The sequence below is a fragment of the Lepeophtheirus salmonis genome, chromosome 9 (assembly GCF_016086655.4).
Source record: "Lepeophtheirus salmonis chromosome 9, UVic_Lsal_1.4, whole genome shotgun sequence".
Lineage (NCBI taxonomy): Eukaryota > Metazoa > Arthropoda > Copepoda > Siphonostomatoida > Caligidae > Lepeophtheirus > Lepeophtheirus salmonis.
The window spans coordinates 26,693,120-26,714,301 of NC_052139.2; the positions used below are offsets into that span (position 1 = coordinate 26,693,120).

The 21,182-nt window shown below is 30.5% G+C and overlaps 1 protein-coding gene across 1 annotated transcript; it reads left to right on the forward strand.

Annotated features, from left to right (window-relative positions):
• Nucleotides 1-1,812: 1,812 nt before the first annotated feature.
• Nucleotides 1,813-14,608, forward strand: Phyhd1 (Phytanoyl-CoA dioxygenase domain containing 1). The gene is made up of 4 exons (XM_040719506.2): nucleotides 1,813-1,993; nucleotides 11,903-12,202; nucleotides 12,527-12,649; nucleotides 14,096-14,608. Exons 1-4 carry the CDS (start codon nucleotides 1,955-1,957, stop codon nucleotides 14,498-14,500), a joined length of 867 nt encoding a protein of 288 aa, XP_040575440.1. The 5' UTR covers nucleotides 1,813-1,954; the 3' UTR covers nucleotides 14,501-14,608.
• The last annotated feature ends 6,574 nt before the right edge of the window (nucleotides 14,609-21,182 follow it).

Consider the following 21,182-nt stretch of genomic DNA (forward strand, 5'->3'; position numbering starts at 1 on the left):
AATTAAAGATCTGGGCAGGAAGTATCTCCTTCTATGAACCGTGTAAAGACTTAGGGAAAATGTATAACTCAGTACTCCATGCATTTGCTGGAAATACTTAGACTATTTGTATTTGTAAATATAAAGGGTCTCATAAATACAAAATCAAGTTATCTTTTGACCATTATTATTCTTGGATTATCTGTGAGAAGGAATTTGTCTCCAAACAAATAAGGCATTATATTGTGAACTTTTAAATTCTATGTCATGTATTGCCAAAAAACTCATTTTGAGGCAGCCGATCAGACTAAAAGATTTTAGAGGTATTTTTATACTTTTACTATCAAATACCAGGAGTCAATGGAAATTTATGGGACTTTGCTTATGACATAGTGAGGTTCATCATACCCTCTCAATCAGAACGTCTCCTTAAAAATTTAAAAGAAATTATGAATATTTTGAAAGTAACATATTCTCTCAGATAAGCTGTAGCTGTGAATTTTTTTATAACTGTAATTTTCATTATTACTTTTAATGCTTTTTTTAGTATTTCTGTCAATTTTTTCAATATTTTTGTTAATTCCTGTCATGTTTTTGATATTTTAAACGAGGAGTGTGACCTAAAAATGTCCTTGTCGGACAATTCAATTTGGCATATAGTCATTTTTTCACTATATCACACCTTTTTTGCAAAGTACATAATCTAAATTTGAAAAAAAGTTGTAAATCTCATTGGTCTATTACAAGTTAAAACTTGTACAGAAGAAATATTATATAGAAATATAAAAGACAATTATAGACTTATTATTCTTTTAAGTACTAGGAAGAGTTCAGATAAAATATTTCAACTAAACTAAACTAAAGTATTACAACTTTAGTTTAGCACTTTTAATTTATTTAAGAAGCTTAGTTGGCCCCAATATGACTTCTTTCATATATATTTGATCTAGTTGTCATAATTTTATTATGACTATGAATTTTGGCTATTATTAGTAGAATTTGGGATACACGCAGTGCATTGATAAGAAATCAAATGTAAGTATTTTATTTTCAATTTTCAGAAAGATCTTTCTGCCTTACTTTTGTGCTACAGAACCATATATTAACTATCATTATAATCAACCTTCAGTGTGCAAACACAGTAAAGAATTCAAGCACACATCATGTAAAGGGTTGTTTATATATTTTGGGATAATCTTTAAAGGATTAAAAACGAACGAACTAAATAAAGTAAAACCATATTTTTTTTATTACTTGAAAACTACATTTAATGACGTCTAATTATTCATATTAAACTCGGCCTCTTTTGATGACCACAGCCACACGGCACCGGAAGCTTAGACAAGCCCAGGCGACTTTGTGTGGATCCAGTTTTGGATCTGTATTGGTTCTGGTTTTGTACCTTTAATTTACACTCTCTGGATGAAGGGAGTAGCCAAAGAAAGAAATTAAAGCTTCCAACAAGACTGTGCACCGCCCAACAAGGACAAAAAAATGTCGGAAGTGCTACATAATATCCTTACTTTTGGAAATGGGATTTTTTGTCTGCAAACAGCCCAGACTAGAGCTATTTCTATCGAGCATAAGGTGCCAAGTAGGGAGGGTCTGAAGAAGACATAAGGTGCCACAAGTATCAATTTCCGTCTGTAGAAGAGGACAGTATAATATAGCGTTCAAATAATAATTCCCTTATGCTTTGATCCCGTCTAATTTGTTCGTTATAAGCCTTTCAAAATGTTTCCAAATTATCTGTTTATGAGTATATTCTTTATGAAATGAACATTTACAAAACAAGTTGGAAAATATGATATGTCGACATAAAGAACTGGTTTTGTTATCAAGTATACAAACAGAGGAATGTATATTAACATTTCGCATTCGCTTACTACTATTGTATAGAGAGAAAAAATAGTTGGTGTTTCAAGTTCAAAAGAGAAATATACATAAAGTGTCTTACTGGAACAACAAAATAAACATGTCGTCCGTCATCATTACTCAAGAGCAAAGGGATCGGGTAAGGGTTTGTTAAGATTATAGACGTTATTTAGGGTAAAAAAATATTTTTGAGAGAAAACTATCATCATTTTTTCCGAATATTAATACATAATTCATATTTATTTGGGATTTAAAAAACAAATGTTTCCCCCATTTTTTTGAGGATTTGTTGTCTTTGTTGACTCTTAGTAGGATAGCGGATTGACATGTATCAATGGCCTTGTTTTTATCCTTTTCTTCTTCCTCCCTTGTTAGAACTGATTGTTGCTTATTTAATGAACCGTCAAAAACATTATTCCTTCTCTCCCCCAAAACATATTTCAAATTGTCAGGATTATTACCTAAGCCTAGGTTAGTCTAAATTATGGTCCTCACTTCCTTTTATTGTCTGACCATTTGAAATAACAAAATTATAGGGTTTTTTTACTTAATGATTTGAATAATTTAGTAAGTAAATTGTTTTTTGTGAAATCAGTATTATGGAGCCCATTGCGATACTTCAAAAAAAGCCAATTCTTGCCGATTTTGATGCGTTGGTTCATTCCTAACTTAAAAACACTCTAAAAACTAAATTTGAGGCTTATTTGTAATATTTCATCAATTATTTTAATATCTTTGCGATGTAATATAATCCCAATGTTTTAATGAGAAGTAATGTTGGGTCTGTCTAAAAACAAAACTGTAATCCTATCAGTCTGGTCCTAATAAAAATTTTCTGTCTTACAATGGTCTTTATCAGTATTTAAGTATAACAATTGAAATGACGTAGTTTCTTACTATAAAATGTGTCGTTACTATGTCGTTTCAGCTGTTCTAAATAACCTCTTTCAGCGAAAAATGGGATAGTTGAAGTTTTAAGGTTGGATTATGTGGCTAGAACTTATTGTTATACGTTCTACCTAATTTTATTATTTTCTTCGATTTAATAAACTACAATCTTTGATATGAGTCACGAGTAGGGATGAAGATAGATAGGGACGAAGGTATTTGTCCTTAGCGAAGTTTAAAGTAGGAAGTAAACAGGTGGAACTTATAATTATACATTTTTGCAATCATTTATTATTTTCTTCGTTTTTATATTATTCAATCTTAGCTATCAGTTTAGACTAGCTATACAAATAGCTAAGAACGAGGTATCAGTTATAAGGAACGTTGAATGGTAAAACAGATCGGATCGACAAAAAAGACTGATTAGTCAATCAGTCCTATTATTTATTCAACACTAGTGAAAACACTTGAGTCAAAAAGATATCAATTTTAATAGTAGTTATTTGATTTACTTAAAAGGCTACAACGGTTAAGATTCGAACCACTTTGAGTTGTTAAAAAATTATAATTAAATAAGGAAGTAACTCAATGGACAACGCCTTCAGGAAAAACTATTTTCTTTAACTGATTGTGCGTAAGCTAAATGATCGGTTGTTCCTGGAGTAGTATACATTGGTTCTTGGGTAATTGCCAAAAACATTTTTGCCGAAGGACAATTTGTAAAATGTAAATTTTGTTGAATGACAACTTTGTCGAACGTACATTTTGTCCAAATATAATATACATAATATCCATTAATGGAATACATGTTCTAATTTAATTTAAAATGATAATTGGATTAATAAGTATTGTTCATGTACTGTAAATGTCATATAGGTAAATTATTATAGACACAGGTAAATTAGTATATGTAATTTTGTAGAATTTTTATTTTGTTAATAATACTCATTAATGATCATTATATAAGTACAACTCATTAGTATGAGGTTCGACTTTTTACTGTTATCGTACTTTAAGTAAATTAAATAATAAAAAAGACGACCATAACTGAAATGGTGGAAATTTTTAAGGTAGTTCGTAAATCCATGATTTTTTTCTTATATGAATAGTCCATCATGTCGAATGATTGCTAATTATTAATGAAGAAGTGATTAGCCATTCTTACATTAGAATAGCTGTTATAACAGTTTTTTGATTTACTTAAAGTACTACAACGGTTAAGATTCGAACCACTGTGATGTGTTTAAAAAATTATGATTAAATAATCAAATAAATAATTTTAAATTTAATAAAAATATATAATTGTATATATCAACTATTGCAGTTTTTGAGAAAAAGAAACATCCCCATTATATGATATTTTTGTAGCAAAACTTGTAAAATGGAATAAATTATTTTTTGAAGTCGGATTTTTACTATTTTTTATTGTTATTTAGTTTAATTAGGAAAATGAAAACATTTCATTCATCATACATTATTGAAAATAACGTATACCAGAAAAAATACTTATAAAATTATTGTAAGTTTTAATTTTAATAATGTTTTAGTCAATTTTTAATCCGGTCGTTTCAAAACTGTAAAATTTAAATTATCAGAAAATTAACCAAAATATATTCAAGAACTTTTTTAATTGCATGCTTATATAGTAAGTAATCACAAAATGTTTTAAGTCTAGGAATCAAATCAAATACTTACAGGACACACTATATATGAATATATAGACATATTATAGACAAAGTCATGAACTACTACAAAAATTCTTGTTACTTCGGCAAAATGTATGTTGGGAAAATTGTTCTGCGACAAAATGTAAATTCAGGAAATGTCTTTTGGCAAATTATCCGGTGGTAAATTGTCTGTGGAAAAAGTATTCTCCCGATAGACAGTGTACATTATGGATATAGACAGACTTCAAAGACAATTCCTAGGTCACATAAAGTAATTGTAATTAGCAGGGTGTCAGTAAAGAGAGGCTGTAGTTACCCCCCCACCCCACCCCTCCCAAAAAAGTAAGAAATTTTGGGAAAAAATTGATATAAAAACAAAAACAGAATTATCAAGAGAAATCTTAAAAAAATTGTGATGTTACGGTTTTTATTTGTTTCGTCTGGTACAGCAAAGTCTTAAAACCAATTCTTTGAATTTTATTTATTCTTTGTTTAATTAGTTTAGGGCTGACATTTCAGTCACGTCAAAAAGTACCAAACTTTACAAGTTTTTAGGGCTGATATGCTGGTCTGATCTGGACCGGAGGTAGACTTAATGGAGGAATCCTAAATAAGAACGGAAACAACCCTAAGTAGCTGAATGGAGAACATGATAAATTATACTCTTGATCTTAGCCTGCGTAGGTTCGATACAGCATTGTTCCATGAGAAGGAATATACTTAATGTACATGGACTTGAAAGACGATTCCTAGGTCGGATAGAGTAATATAATGTTTGTTTATACTTAATCCGTGAAACACTATCCCACCAATTAAAAGGACATTAAAAAAATGCTCTGTCAACATTAAAAAAATCTTGAAAAGCAATCAAGAAAAGGAGTAGATCCTAATTTATTTTTGATATTGTATAAATTTATACATACATCCAAATATATTTGGCTTCATTTATTGTACTCAAATTTCAGGGATGTGTTATAATAACTCGGAATTGGAGCTTTCGTTCGACAATTTAAAGTGCAATTGGAGTAGTCTCCTAATGGTTTATGGCAATAAAATGTTGATAAAAATGAACAATGATTAATTTGTGAAAGAATGTAATGAAAACATCAATCAATTTTGACAAAAATTAATTGTTTACAAGGTTTTACATATAGCGTCCAAAGGTAGGGTCTTCATTGTGTACAAGATTTCCAAAAAAGGAAATGTGTGACAGAAATTTGAAAAATATATAAAAATTCCCACTTAAGAAAAACAAAACAAAACATAGTACCTGCTTTATTTACAAAATTGTTGCGTCAACATAAAAATAATCCTGAAACAATCAATAAAATACAGAAGAGGTGAAAATTCCATTTTTTTCTACTTCATATACAGAGTAATCCAGATAAATTAGGAAGATTGTTAAAGGCTTATAGCGAAGGCACAAGATGGAGTAGAACCATGCTTATTTTATGATTCGATAGTTACATATAATAAATTCAATTATTTATTATAATATCAACTTCTCTTGATAACCTCGGTAACACGGCGCAGAAACATTGCCAGTCCCGGGGGACCGCGTGCAGATAACGCTTTGCAATTGTGCAGGTAATGGTCTTCATTTGGAGCTCCTCAGACAAGTAATACCTGACACAGGCTGAAAGGTCGACCCTTCCCCATTGATATAAATTGCATGGATTCAGGTGCGGGCTGTTTGCTGGCGAAAAATCCGAGCCCTAAAAATAAAAACGTATTGTGTCTATGACTTCCTAAACTTTTTTGGCCTACTAAAAAGATCTACTTACTTCCTTGGGCTACTCCATTCATTCAGGGAATGCAAATTATAAGTGTAAAATCAGTAGAATGTAAAAAAATACACACGAAGTCGGCAGTCCTGAAAAGCTTCTGACGTCATGTGGCCGAGGTAATAATGAAGGTGGGGCTTATTATACATAATTGAATATCATTCAATTTAACTTTCAAATGATAACAAAATTATGGTTATACTCCATCCAACTTGTTCATTATAAGCCTTTACAAATTTTCCTATTTATCTGGACCACACTGAACAAAAAACCCCATAATTCCTAGACATATTTCACTCAATTGGAGTCTATTTATTCCATTTTCTTGGATGCTTTAATATACTCCAGAATTGTAAATATTCTTGGGAATCATTATTTGATTTAATTTACATATATTGTCCCGGATATAATTCGTTTCATATAAAATCTATCTATTTATCATTATTTTATTGTAAAAATCAATTTTGGTGATTCTAAGTACAATTTGCATTTCAACTCAAGGGTTAAAAAGAATTATTTGTTGAGGGAAAAGTTTGATATTCATCGATTAACATCAATTTTAAAAGATGGGCCGATATAGGACGAATATTTTAAAAGACAGAGTTTCTTCGACCCAATAGAAAAATATTCATAACTTTATTATACCAATGAAGGATGTCTAAACAGACGCCCAACACTGATATTGATGCATAATTAACTTGATTTTGAATAACTATAATTATAATTGTCAACATAAAAAGAAATCTTGAACAAAAATTAAAGTAGATGAGAAAATCCTAATATATTTCCATACTTTATATATAAATAATACCCAATATTTCATAGACATATTCTAATCAATTGCTGGATAATTATTCAAATGATCTTTAGAAGTTTATGTACCAAAACTTTTTAGCTATAGTATAGATGTTTTCTTTGATTAAAGGAATGTATATTTGGGCCGATATGTGCTCATATAAATCAAAAATATTAATATATAATTATTTTATTATGTGTTCAATTTTGACTACCTATTGTGCAATTTGAAAAACAGCCTAATGGTTAAGAGGAACAATTTGTGGATATAAATTGACAATATTTCTTGTACCAGAATACCTCTGTTCGGTTTAAAAAATGTATATTGACTCCGATTTGAAATTTAAAATATATCAATATATATAAATTTTATTGTCCGATCAATTTTGACTACTTTAAGAGTACATGCGAAAAAGCGTAACGGTTAATATTAACCATTTATGGATAACACTTGACGATACTTAATCAATAAAATACATAAATAATTTTGAGAAAAATTAATGTAGCTTACTGAATGAACTGAGTCAACATAAAAATAACCTTGAGTACAAATAAAGAAAAGGAGAAACTCCCAATTTACAGAAATGAAATGGGTCAATTTGAATCAATTATAAGGTAATTATTCAAATTGATGAGATGAATTAAGATACCCAATAGTTCGAAATTGTTATTTGATTGACATATTTTTGAATCGCCCTCAATTAACATATATTATAAATTATTGTGAATTTGCTGAACTTCCAAATGATTAATAAGAATGATTTGTTAATGAATATTGATTATCTTTAATAGATATACTTCATAATTATTTTTGGAAAAATCATTCAGATTGGCTTTAAGTTTAAAGAGCCATATATTTAATAAAAAATGCCTAATTTGGTGTCACAAATATTGTCATCTCCCACGCCTACGAGTGAAATTATACAATTCTTCGAACGATACACATCCTTATACTATGTTTTAATGAATATCCACCCCACGTTCCCTATCCTTCATATTAATTATAATATGCTGACGATATACTTGCGTGAACTGGTTTTATCTTTATAAAAAACCACTTAGTGAATGTGTGGTAAGAACAAGGGAAAGAAAGTATTGCCTATTATGGAAGATTTGGTGAGGACATGAAGATGTTACTGCTAATAGATAATTCAAGGATTGTTTTTTATTTGTATAAAATACTTTATACGAATCTGTTATGTTTTAAAAGACTTGTTAAAAAAAAAAACATCATTAGATGTGTCCTTCAATCTTACTTTTTCAAAAAAAAAAAGGAAGAAAAAGTTTTGTGAATGTATAAGATAAAAATCAATTTTTCTCTTCATCCTTTTCTTAAACCAATTAAATAGTTTCACGATCATATATGTATACATACACTTGCCCTCAAAAATTATTCATACCCCCTGATAATTCTTGTAATTTTTCAATTTTGTGATGAAACTAATTACTTTTTGTCAAGTTTTTTATGAACTATATGTAACAACAAGTGAAAAATCCCAGCTTTTGGTGTGCCTTGTCGTGGTTCGATGCGGCAAAGTTTATAGCTATTTGGCCACATTTAAAGTGTGTAAGTTTCAAATTTTCTACCTTTTTAATTATTTATCCCCATTTCAAAAATCCAAATGAATTAGTGAGAAAGGATCACTATAGTTTTTGTACAATCTTTATATTTAAAAAATATGGTAATGGACGAGCTTTTGGCTTTTTGTAGTTACTACCAGAATACAGGGGAAGATTTTAAATCTTGAAAATTTTAAGGATATTACAATTTATTTCCCAAAATGAGTTCACTAATCTTTTAAAAATTATAAAAAGACGTGGTTCATAGGGAAGTCAATCGAACAGTCCAACCACCTCTAGCTTTATTATTAGGATACTAGGGATTCATAAATTGCCTGAAACATGGGGGAAACGTGTGTCTAGCAAAGGTGCACACTTTGAGGATTACATTTGTAATTATTTTTTACTATAAAGGTTCTATTGAAAAAAAAAAGTCACATTTAATAAGCCCATACCTCGTACTAATACAAACTCGCCAGTCCTATTCCTCATTCCCTTCTTTAATTTGTATTTAATATATAGTTACGTTTACCCTTTTTGTTTGTTTTTCTTTTTTTTTTCTGCATTTTTGAATCTATAACGCAAACCTTAAAAAACTATGGGGCACGGGGAATCGATCTTGTTTTAAGAACAAATTAACTTATGTGCGAAGAAATAAACTTACCCTCCAAATCCCCTAGAAATTGGGTGAGATCATAATTAAATATGGCCTTACGTACGTATCTCCAAATTCTGAACAACTTTAATTTTATTTCTAAAGTATGAATCTGTCTCCGTTTGTGAAATAAATACCCCGGTTATACGTTTTTTATTCAGGCAAACATACACTTATCATAATATTATATTATAGTAGATATACGCTTATGAAAAGTGTAGGGTATTTATTTTAAAAAGGGAGACATACATATACTTTAGTAATAAATATAAGTAGATCAAAGTTCTAAGTTACGTACCTAAGGCCATGTTTTATTTTGATCAGATCAAATTCTTGGTCACTGGAGGGCAAGTTTGATTTTTTGCAAACAACTTATTTTTTTATTTATAAAACAACATTTCCCGTGTCTCAACATTTTGATTAAGGTATGTATTGATGCTTAGAAAATGCACCAAAAATAATTAGGACGAATTGTTGCACTAACCGAAAAAGGGATGAACATGTGTTGAATAATACGAACTAAAAAAGGGAATTAGAAAGAGGATTAGCGAGTTAGTCTTAGTAGGTATCTTCATTATGGTTGTAGGAAGTACGTATTTCTAATCCTTATGTCGATAATTTTTACTAAATTCCGTAGTTGTTTAAAGCAATAATAAAAAAATTCGCAATAAAATATATAATACGTGCACTTTGAGTACACTGGCTGTCAATTTAAATACGACACACTTAAGATGAATGAATCATTTCTGAACTTATTTTTTTTATAATGTATTATTTCATGTGTGTGACCTATCAACACAAAAGTAAGATGGAATTATTTTCCCCAAAATTGAGTGCATATTACACTTGTATTTTTCCACCAATACTCCAGGGGAGTTATGGAATTGTTTGGGAAAAAAAAAAGTTAAAATATTAGGGGAAAAAATATTACAAATTATTTTTATGAAAACATTTTTAGAACCCCACAGCTGTTTCCTAAAATAATATTTTTTTTTCTGAAAAACATTTCGAAAATAAAATTTTTGGAAAAAAGTTCAAAAATTAAATTCCAAATATTAAATTTTTTGAATAAAAATTCAAAAATCCACAGCTGTTTTCTAAAATTAAATTTTCTAAAATAATTTCAAATACTAAATTTCAGGAGACTTTTTCATAATTTATACCTATTTACAGAAAAATAATTTCTTTCCAAAATATTAAGTTTCAATTATTACATTTGTGCGACAAAATTTGAAACATTACATTTTCTAGTTAAAGGAAATATTTGTTTTTATTGGTAGGGGGCCACAACTTCTTTTGTCAGGGCCGATCGTAGCTGATCTAATAAAAAGTCAAGAGCATTATTCCTTCTCTCATCCTAAACAGTCTTCAAATTATCAGGGTTACCATGTTGATTTTCTGTTTCTTTTGTTTTAACATAGCTATTCCACAATGGATTTTCACCTTTTCTAATAACAAGTATATCAGTAGTTAAAATAGATAACTTAGGAATTTGTCTGTTCCATCCCCCAGAGGGAGAACCTTAAAGTGTGAGTAATATTATTGCAATACAATTTCCTTGCAACTTTGAAATTAAATCCTATCTTCTAATGAAATGGATCAAGACAATTGGCAAGGAGGGGGGGGGGGATTAATAGCTAATAGCTTAGGGACACTTAAAATGTGGTTGAATACTTACTGCCCTCAGATTGGCCCAGGATAGTGTGAGATTGCTAAATACCACCCCCAATTCATCCAAAATATCTGAAAAAAACCCCTAACATCCAAAAATAATTTAAGACCTGGGTTTGCTTATTGAAACCCGCATTTTTTCTGTGTTTTTACGTCATTTAACTCTACTTTTTTATGGATGCTACGTTACATCCAAATAATATTATTTTTAGCTTAATACTCATATCAAAATTTGTTTCTTCTTTAATTTTGTAAGGGGTACACTCAATTATAACTTACCTTTTTTTCTCTCTGGAAGGGTTAGAGTATCGAACTGACTTCTGCTGGAAATAGTTTATCTAATCCTGTAAAATTGATGTTTGAGATGCTTTGACGGTGGTATTTAAGGATTCAGGGGTATCCTCAAGTACCGCACGCAACCCAAGGACTTGGAAATATTTTTAAAACTTGAGGGGTTCCTTGGATGTATGTAATGCTTTGAAGCCAGTTTTTAACTATCCCACACTACCCCCGGACCTCAGCCGACACGAGGGCATTGAACTAGTTTGTAATATTAGAGGGGTTCTTGGATTTATTGAAAGAATTGACGGTGGTTTTTGACAATCTCACAATACCACTGGGACAGTGGTCAATTTGAGGGAGGAGAGTATTCAACCATATTTTTAGAGACCCTAAGCTATTTATTTCCCCTCCTCCTATATTGCAATAATATTACTCACACTTGAAGGTACTCCCTTGAGGGATGGAACACTTAGATATATTTGGATATTTGTTATAAATAATATTCAGCGAATTTATAATGTGTTATTATTCATTATGAGTTTCAACAAAATACGGTTAATTCTACTAAAAGGAAATTGACCTGTTGGGCCATTTTCTCCAGTGTCATCTTGCACGGGAAAGTTTCTCTGGGGTACATTTCCTAATACCCATAACTTTGTTTTTCACTCCCTCTTATCTTCGAGTATCTTTACTTGATATAATGTACCTAAATATATATCTAATATTTATTTTTCCTATTATCTTAGTATGAAAAAGAGGGACTCACCGTGATTCCCAACTTCTTGACGAAGCAAGACGTTCAAGAATTAATGACAACATGCCATGACCTTGTAGAGCAAATGGACCCTGACGAACATTGTGGTGTATTTAGCACCCTTGACAATTCACAAGCCAAGGATGATTACTTTGCAAACTCAAACGATAAGATTCGATTCTTCTTCGAAAAGGACTCCTTTGACGAGGATCAAAAGTTATTGAAGAAGAAAGAGGAATGTCTGAACAAAATCGGGCATGCTCTCCACGTTCTAAGTCCTACATTTCAAAAAGTAATTTGAGTTTATATCCAGGGGTGTCTACAGGATTATATATTTTTTTCTTTTTGGTTTTGTGTATTTTTTTAAAAAATTGAAAAATGTTTTTAAAAGTAGTTATGGAAAATTTTAAAAATATATAATTATGTTTGAAATTTTTTTCTTCGTCTGCTGCCTAATTTGCTCAAATAACGAAAAAAAAATTTACTTATTTTGGAAGGGGGGGGGGGTGCTACAGTGCAGCCTCTCCAGCCCACCCCCTGTGGACACCCTAATATTGCACTATTTATTCTTAAAAAATATATTGTATACTTTCTTATAATTAATTTATTATTCCAGCATACATTCAGTGAGAAAGTTAAATCAATTGCAAAGGCCTTTGCCTACTCTTCTCCCATTATCCCTCAAAGCATGTACATATTTAAACAGCCTCATGTAGGTACAGAAGTCATTCCTCATCAGGTATAACCATTTACTTTTTCTACTTTGTTAGACTAATAGAAGGTACTTTTTTTTTGCTATTTTTTGAATACTAACTATATAACAAAGTCCAAAGAGGATTTTCTGCCGGAAAATTATGCGCAATTATACTATACTTATAATAATTCATCTTTCAATCCTTCTCATCTACCGAGTCTTGCAAAAGTTCTTAGTATAAAAATGAACAACTAAAAACCAATGTATAATTTTGCATACATTTATTATCCAAACAATTTTGTTTGGATAATTTATCTATATAATAAATGTTTATGTCTAAGTGTTGTTTGGTCATTTAATCATGACCAAACTAATAGATTTATTTCCCTGAATTTTTCCATGTAGGTTCTTAACGCCCCAGAAACGGTTCGGGTAACAACAACTTTGTTGGCCTTAATTGCCATGTTGACCATTTTAACACTTTACTTGTACAACTTCAAGGCCAAGGTGCATTTAGAATATTAGAAGGGTTCTTTGATGCTGAGGTAAGGGCAGTATAATAATTGAACCAGCCTCACGGACCAGGAGATCATATAAGCAACCCCTGAATGGGGGTGTATTCTAGCATATTAGTTCTTGGTGCTTACAAATGCAGTAGCAGTGTTGTTTAAGCTGCAGAATACACAATATAGCAACTGTTTTTGCGTGAAAGAAAAGTTCCTATATTTTGCCTATATGTTAGTATATTCATACTCATAAAACCAACACAAAAATATTATTTTGTGTCTTATATTAAGCAAAAGAGCCCTTAATTAATTTTAATTTCTTAATCTCTCGTGGCAACGCCTGGAAACTATACTTTATTAATAATTATAGTCAGGTTAATGAATCTGAAATATGATCAACATAAGCAACAATGACAGATAATGGTGTTCATTCTTGATTATTCTCTTGAGTGATTAAATTTGGCATTTATAATTACTTTATCTAATGCTTCTTTAGCGTCTTCAGAATATAGATTTTTGAAATTGACTTGACCCGGATCAAAATCCTTCTCAACATGCTTGAAAAACAAGATTTTTGGCCTCCTATTTGATATTTTTGGTCACATCAAGAGGAAGCTTTTGTGAGTCTTATACCCAACAGAGGACCAACTAAAGGCTGCCGTCATAAATAACTGAGCAAACGTAGTGACGAGTATTTAAAGAACTCTTGTACAAATTTCTGTAGCGGGCTGGAACTGTTCATTAAGGCAAATGGAGGCTATATTGATTGATAATGTCAATAAGGGATGCCTTGAATGTACCTATGCATTAAATTTTCCAAATTTACTAACATTTTTTAAACAATAAGAATTTTTATAATTTACAACAACTGATGCGTTTCAGACAGAGAGTCCTGTTACATCTCAGAAGGCATGTGTCCTATCCCAGCCCTAACAAATATTTACTTATCATAGTTGAAAACTAAATATATTACCTTCTTCTGCAGGACTCGACCTTTCTTAGAAACGATCCACTCAAATTAATTGGATTCTGGATCCCTTTACACGACGCCACCCTCGAGAATGGATGTCTTTGGTATGTACCCGGCTCACACAAAGACCCAGTCAAATACACCTACGAACGAAATTATGTCAATGGAGAACTCTCCGTCCCAAGGTTCGTATATCGTGGAGAGAAATACCCAGAGTATAAGAACTGGGTTCCAGCACCCGTCCAGAGCGGATCTCTTGTCCTTATACATGGACAAGTCATGCATAAGAGTGAACACAATCATTCATCCCTTCCACGTCATGCATATACATTTCACGTGGTAGAGTCTGAAGGCTGTACTTACTCACCTCTCAACTGGCTCCAACCCACGTCCACCTACTCCTTTCCAAAACTCTATTAGCAAATAAAATGAAGTAATTGCTCTATTAATTTATAATTAGTCCGATACATTAATATTACTATTAATCATTAGTGGTTTAATAAATAAAATTACTGATTGAAAACCTAATATGTTTACAAAATTAATATTGTTGTGTAGAAGTAAGTTGATTTAAAGTTTTAAATATAGTAAAGCCCTTGCCTGATAGCTTGGGAAGATACAAGATACCAGGTTTTCGAATTCGACCAGTTTAGTTGTGTAACAAATATCCATGCATAACAGATCAGAACGAGGTTCTACAGGAAAATCTCAAATATACTTTATAATTTAATCATTATGAAGATTAATATATTTTTCCACCATTTTTAATTCCCCACTTATTAGGGAGCCAACTCTCCTTTTTCCAGCGCAGCATATGTCTGTGACATATTCAAATTTATCCCCTACAGTGTTTTGTAAGTAAATATACACTTTTTTTTTTGTACCATTCTACGCTCTTTAATTTTTGTTTGTAAATATTATATTTTTTAATTAAAAAGTATCACACGGAAATATAATAAATATGAAAAGATAGTTTTGTTTTACCTCAACAAGTGCCTCAATTTTTGTTCCCCTTTTGAAATAGCGCTGGTGAAATCGGATTCAAGGTCAGTCATATGGTTCTTTTATATATTTTATTTTGGGTGGATAAATCATCTATATTTTCTGAAAAAATTCCAAGTACTCACAAGTAAGTGCCGGTCTCAGGATCCGACGGTCTTAAGGAACGACCCCAATGATCCACAGTCCTATGAACCCACAAAACCCTTCCTAAGACTGGACTGGACCAAATAAATAAGGATCGATACACCACTAATAGGAATTCAATTTTTGGTTGATTAAATACATAGTAACCATGTAATTTTAATAGGTCAAAATGAATTGATAAAATTAACTATTCCTAGACTAATGTCAAATTCATATCATTTCTCTAGGAGTAGTTAAGAGATAAATAGCAGTTGGCAAGATTGATTTATTTGGCTAACTACCATCTGACTTTAACCCTTTTTCATGTTTATTTATGGAGAAAAGGTTGCCAGCTAAAATAAAGCGAACGATGTCATAAGACAAATAAGTGCATAAGGTTTAATCGACCCTATACCTTTGAAAATAAACGATAAACAACCCCACACTGCCGATCTCAAAACAGTATAAAAAGTAACGGCTTCTGATTTATAATTAATTCTAGGGGTGTTGTAACTAAAAAAAAAGTTACATTGTGCATATGTCAACGTAAAAACAGCCTTGAGCACAAATCAATAAACATCAAATCCGTTTTTCAAAGTGAAAAAGTGAATATAATCATTAAATGTATCCCATATGATATCCACTTGGCATAGTGCATTACTCTAAGCTGACTAAGGTGTATTTTTTTGTGGTGGAGCATTACCCAAGATAGTGAGAAGTAGTACTCAAACACCAATCATCCCCTCTTATTGTATGTCATCGATCAAATTGTATTATATTATATTCGTATAAAGACAAGAAGTTTAAGAAATAATAATAATAATTTAATATATGAACTCTTTCACTTTGAAAAATAGTTTTTCAAAAAGAGTTAAGATCTTATATTATAGATAAATTACAAACGCAAAATAGAGCGTGTGTCAATGTAATAGGGTAATATGTTCACCATTCTATAATCAATTGCGCTCGTAATTGTGGGCGTCTGCAGGTTTATACAAAAAAATTTTTGTGGGGAAGGTGAGGCTAGGTTGTTTTTTATTTCAAAAAATTATAATTTTATATATTATATCAGCTTAAAAGAATTTGGTATTTATTTCAGTTTGTCCCTTTTTTTTTCTACCTTGCCATTTTTCCATGACATTTTTCCCTGACACCAGAAATAAGATTGTAATACGATGCAAAAATATATTTTTATACATTTTAAGTCCAAATTTATAACAAAATAAGTAATGGACGGATGGATATCTGATAATGAGTATGATTTAATTTATTTTATTTGATGATCCCATTTTGACAACCAATGGTACAATATTTTCCTTCATATTAATGAAAAATAATTTTCATTGTTATAAAACATGGATAGTTTATACCTCTCTTTCCAAAATGGCCGACTTCAAAAAAAAAAAAAGACGTCACCTTAAATTACAATATACTGAGGCGTTTAAACACATCATCACCTTAATGGGTTAATAATAATTACATTGAAAGAAGCGGTTTTCTTTATTTCATTGTTTTTTCATGAGGGTCATTAAAATTTGTAGATCTGAACAGTAACTAACATAAAAATTTAGTCTTGCATCTATTAAGAACAAGAAAAGGACGACAATTTGAGAAAAATATCTTATTCCTTCCATAACCATAGCTAATTTACAACATAAACCAGAACAAAACTTCATCAAATGGCTTTATGGCTGTAAAAAGAATGAACCCCTATTTTAAATACTACTTGATTCCACTGATAATATTTGAAAATCATGGAAGTAATATGTACCTAAAATCCCTAAAAATGGGTATATTTGTTCATTTTAATTTTTAGATCAATTTGGGACGTAATAAGTAGGATATTTAAAGAAAAAAACCTGATTCTTTGCATTATAATAGTTAACTTTTATATACATCACGAAAATAAGATTATTTATCGTTGTAATAACAAGCATTTTAATAATACGTTTTAGAATCATATAAGCGAGGTGTGTTCAAAAAGTAAGAGGACTTTGTAATTTTTTAGGGAAAAATATTTATCGGTATTTACGTTTTTCATTACAAATAATCTCCATCAGATACAATACACTTGTTCCAACGATTTTTTAATCCTCGAACCACTTCCCACAAACACTTTTCGGTATAGCCTTGAGCTATTCTAGCGATACACTCTGTATCTCCTTTATCATTACAAATATTCGTCTTTTCATAGATCTATTCAGCTTAAGGAACAAGAAAAATTCACGTAGGGCTAAATATATAACTCTGGTCTTGTTTTTGGCCAAAAAAAATATCTCAAAAGTAAAAATGAGTGGACATAGGCCTTATCGTGTTGCAAAAGCCATGAATTGTTTGACCACCTGGACGTTGTCTTCGTATTGGTTCTTGTAAGTGGAACATCACTTTAAAATAATATTATTTATTGACCGTATCACCATATTTTAATGATGTACTAAGCCCTGATAGTCGAAAAAAACATTGATCAAAACGTCCAAAAGCGAAGCTCGTAATTAATATATTTCCGGTAATCTCGGGAATGTTGTTACCCTTGTCAATATTTCAAGTGTTTTGGTGCAATTAATTTCATTTTGTATATAATATTTGATCCCTTTTTTTTCAATGGCAAAAAATCGCCAAACACACAAAATACTTGTATTAGTTCCGTCTTTCAAAGACAAAACTAAACATTTTATGTAGGTAAAGTACTAAATATATGTTTGTGACGAGTGTATTAACATGACAAAATAATAAAATCTAGTAAATCTACTGTACATTGCCCATGAAATTTGAAAAGTCACCTTAATTTTTAAATACACCTCGTATAATATAATTAAGCGATAAAATTTTGATTTATGATAAGGTAAAGTTATTTTATTTGTTGGTCCAATATTGATATCCAATAGTTCACTACTTTCCTTCATATAAATGAAAAAAAAGGGATCTCATTGATTTAAATTTAGTTGTTAAGACCCTCAAAATGGATGACATCAAATTTGTAACGCTATAGATAGAGAATTTGCACTGACGTTATAAATAATGAAGGAGACATAATTTTTGGGGCTCAAAATTAATATTTTTACCGTGTAAAATGGACAAATTTCCAATACATTTTCGAAAAACTTCATTATATGGCTCTAAGAATAAAAAAAGATTATCAGCAGCATTTAACACTGCTTGATGTATATGATCAATAGCGATGTTTGAATTAAATCAAAGTAATATGTAGTAAAAATCTTCTGAAGTTATATTTATTTTATTTGATCAATTAAAGTCGAGACAAGTGGAAAATTCAAGGGAATATTTGATTATTTCCGTTGCAATAGTTAATTTATTTTCTACCGTATGGAAATAAAATTATATAACGATTCAATAACCATTTTAGCGTCCGATAAATAATAAAATCAGGGCACGACAACCATGCCAGTCTATGACTCGTAAAAAAAGATTTTTAGTTGTACTTTTTTTAAAGTCTTAATTGGGTTTCACAGAAAATATATACCTTACTTATTCCACTCCCAAAACTTACTTGATTTAAAACAAAAGTACCTTCATACTAGTCAAGAGATATTTAAAATTGAGCAATTTGTATTTTTTTAAAAATACAGTTTTCTCAAAATAATTTAAAGTAACTAGCGATGTTCTACATATATTATAATTTAGTGGTAAATTTTGCAAATATTATATTAACAAATCAAAATTTTAAACAGATTTTTTCCCTTAAATTTTTGCATTAGACCAATATTGGTGTTTTAATCATACTAAAATACATGTCAATGTTTACAATCGTAGTTGAAGCAAATTTAGAGTTGGGGAGATCATCATAAACCTTGTGAAAAGGGAGTATCTCATCATCAACGCCACTGTTTATAAGATCATCCTTTTACATACATTGAAGATCCGTATTTTGTAATTTTGATCAAAAGTATTTCTCCTTTGTTACAAGATTTAAGGGGGATTATTCAACATTTCATTTAGCTCCAATTTTCCCCTTTCTCTAAATGCCTGTTGTCCGAATCTGGCTCCCTCAAATGTCAGATCATGTAATTGGATCATAAACTTAATTCGACATACAAAAAAGATAACCTAAAGAGAGAGGTTTTTTAGGTTTGCGTCCCCTCAAAAAATACCATCAAAAGCAATTGTGTAATCAACGTATAACCCAAATGTTTCTATATTTATTTCATACCAGTTTAAAAAAATGAACAATTTTCCCCCAAAAGTTCAAAGTAATAATTTTTTGAGCGATTGAATGCTAAGTCCTTAATTTATTCTTAATTTTTCTACTTCAAAAAGTACATCGGAGTTAATCCAGCTCCAAGCATAATTCGAACAATATCTTTGGTTGCTGGCAGCAGCAAATCTTCGGTAATGGTGTGAGTTTTTTTAGACTTTTGGCAATTCTACCGCTACAAAATATTAACTTTACCTGGGTGCCATATTTTACTGTTCATATTTGCTGTCAAAATGAAGTCTGTTTTTGTTTTTAACTCCATCAGCATTGTTATTAAAATACTGAACATACTTGCCACAAAGTAAGGGTGTTTAGCGTTAAATGGCGTTTCATTTTGGTAGATTTGGTAAATTTTTGCTCCTTAATACAGTTGTCTCTAGATTCATAATAGGCAATCCGAAAATTTACAAATCTTCTCTTTGTTTAGTTGACAATTATAGTCCGAGAATTATAATATTAACACGAAAATTAACGAAAATTAAAATTTAGGCGACCCCAGTTAGGGGTCACGAACCACTGCTTTAGATATATGACAACTTCAAAAGATGCGCAAGATCAAGGGTAATAGGAATACGAGGTTAGACCATCATGTAATCGGGCTTGCTATAATTTTCAATTTGATGTACTGTAACGACGCTTGGGGAAGACAGACAGATTTTGACAAAAACACAACTCATAGTTAATGACGTCGTTATTGCTATAATTTTTAATTTAATGTATCTTACCAACTGCTGGGCAGGAAAAACAGATTTGTACAAAACATGCAACCCCTCATCGACTATGACGTCAATATTAAAACCTTGGTGAAAGTCAAATATCAGTCGTATACATGTTATGTTATAACCTTGTATTTCTATTGACCTTGAGTAAGATGAAATATGATTTGCATTTTTTGCATAAAAGTAAAAGTAGTAAAATATTTTATACTTGATATAATGGAATACATTCTATACACGCCTAAGTAGGAATGAGTACATATGCATGGAGACATTATTATCCTCACTATCATGCATTCTGCCATCCATTCAAAAAAAAAGAGCTCATTTACAAACAATGGTTTGTAATATTTGAAACTATTGTGTTTCTAATATATATGTACATACACAACATTATGCACTTTTGTGTCATGCTTGCAAATGTTTAGTTATATGCTAAATGAAGAGAAAAAAATAACACCTTTCAGATGACAAAAGAACATTCCTATTCATGGAATTCTAGATGGATCGAATAATCACTTATGCAACTTAGCTCATTTTCATTTGTTTCCTCACTTGACAAAATTGAGTAAAACATGAGATTGACTTTTTTTTTTCAAGTCATTTTATATTCATCTTATGTGGGAATAAAATTTTGCGTTATTTTTGCAAGTCTATGAAATTCCATATTCTTATTGTTTTTTTTGATATTTTTTTAATAAATTGTCGAAATATATCGTCTAAGAAAAGAACTCTTGCAAACTTTTGATGTGACTTTTTTAAATGGAAGTGTCTAATACCAAGTGGTCAATTAAAATCTGAACACTTGGAACTTTATAATTTAACAATTTATTAACTCATTTCGGCCGATCGGTAACTACAGTTGCCATATGAAATTAAGTTTTCTAAAAACGATATCATACATCGATTGCAAATTTTAACGTGGGAGTAGTTTTATAAAAGGTCTGTAAATGTTCAAAAGGAGTATTCTTGTTTTTTGTTTGTAAATATGGCACAATTTAATTTTAAACATAATCAAGAATAGACCAGTTGCATCATGCCTCGAATT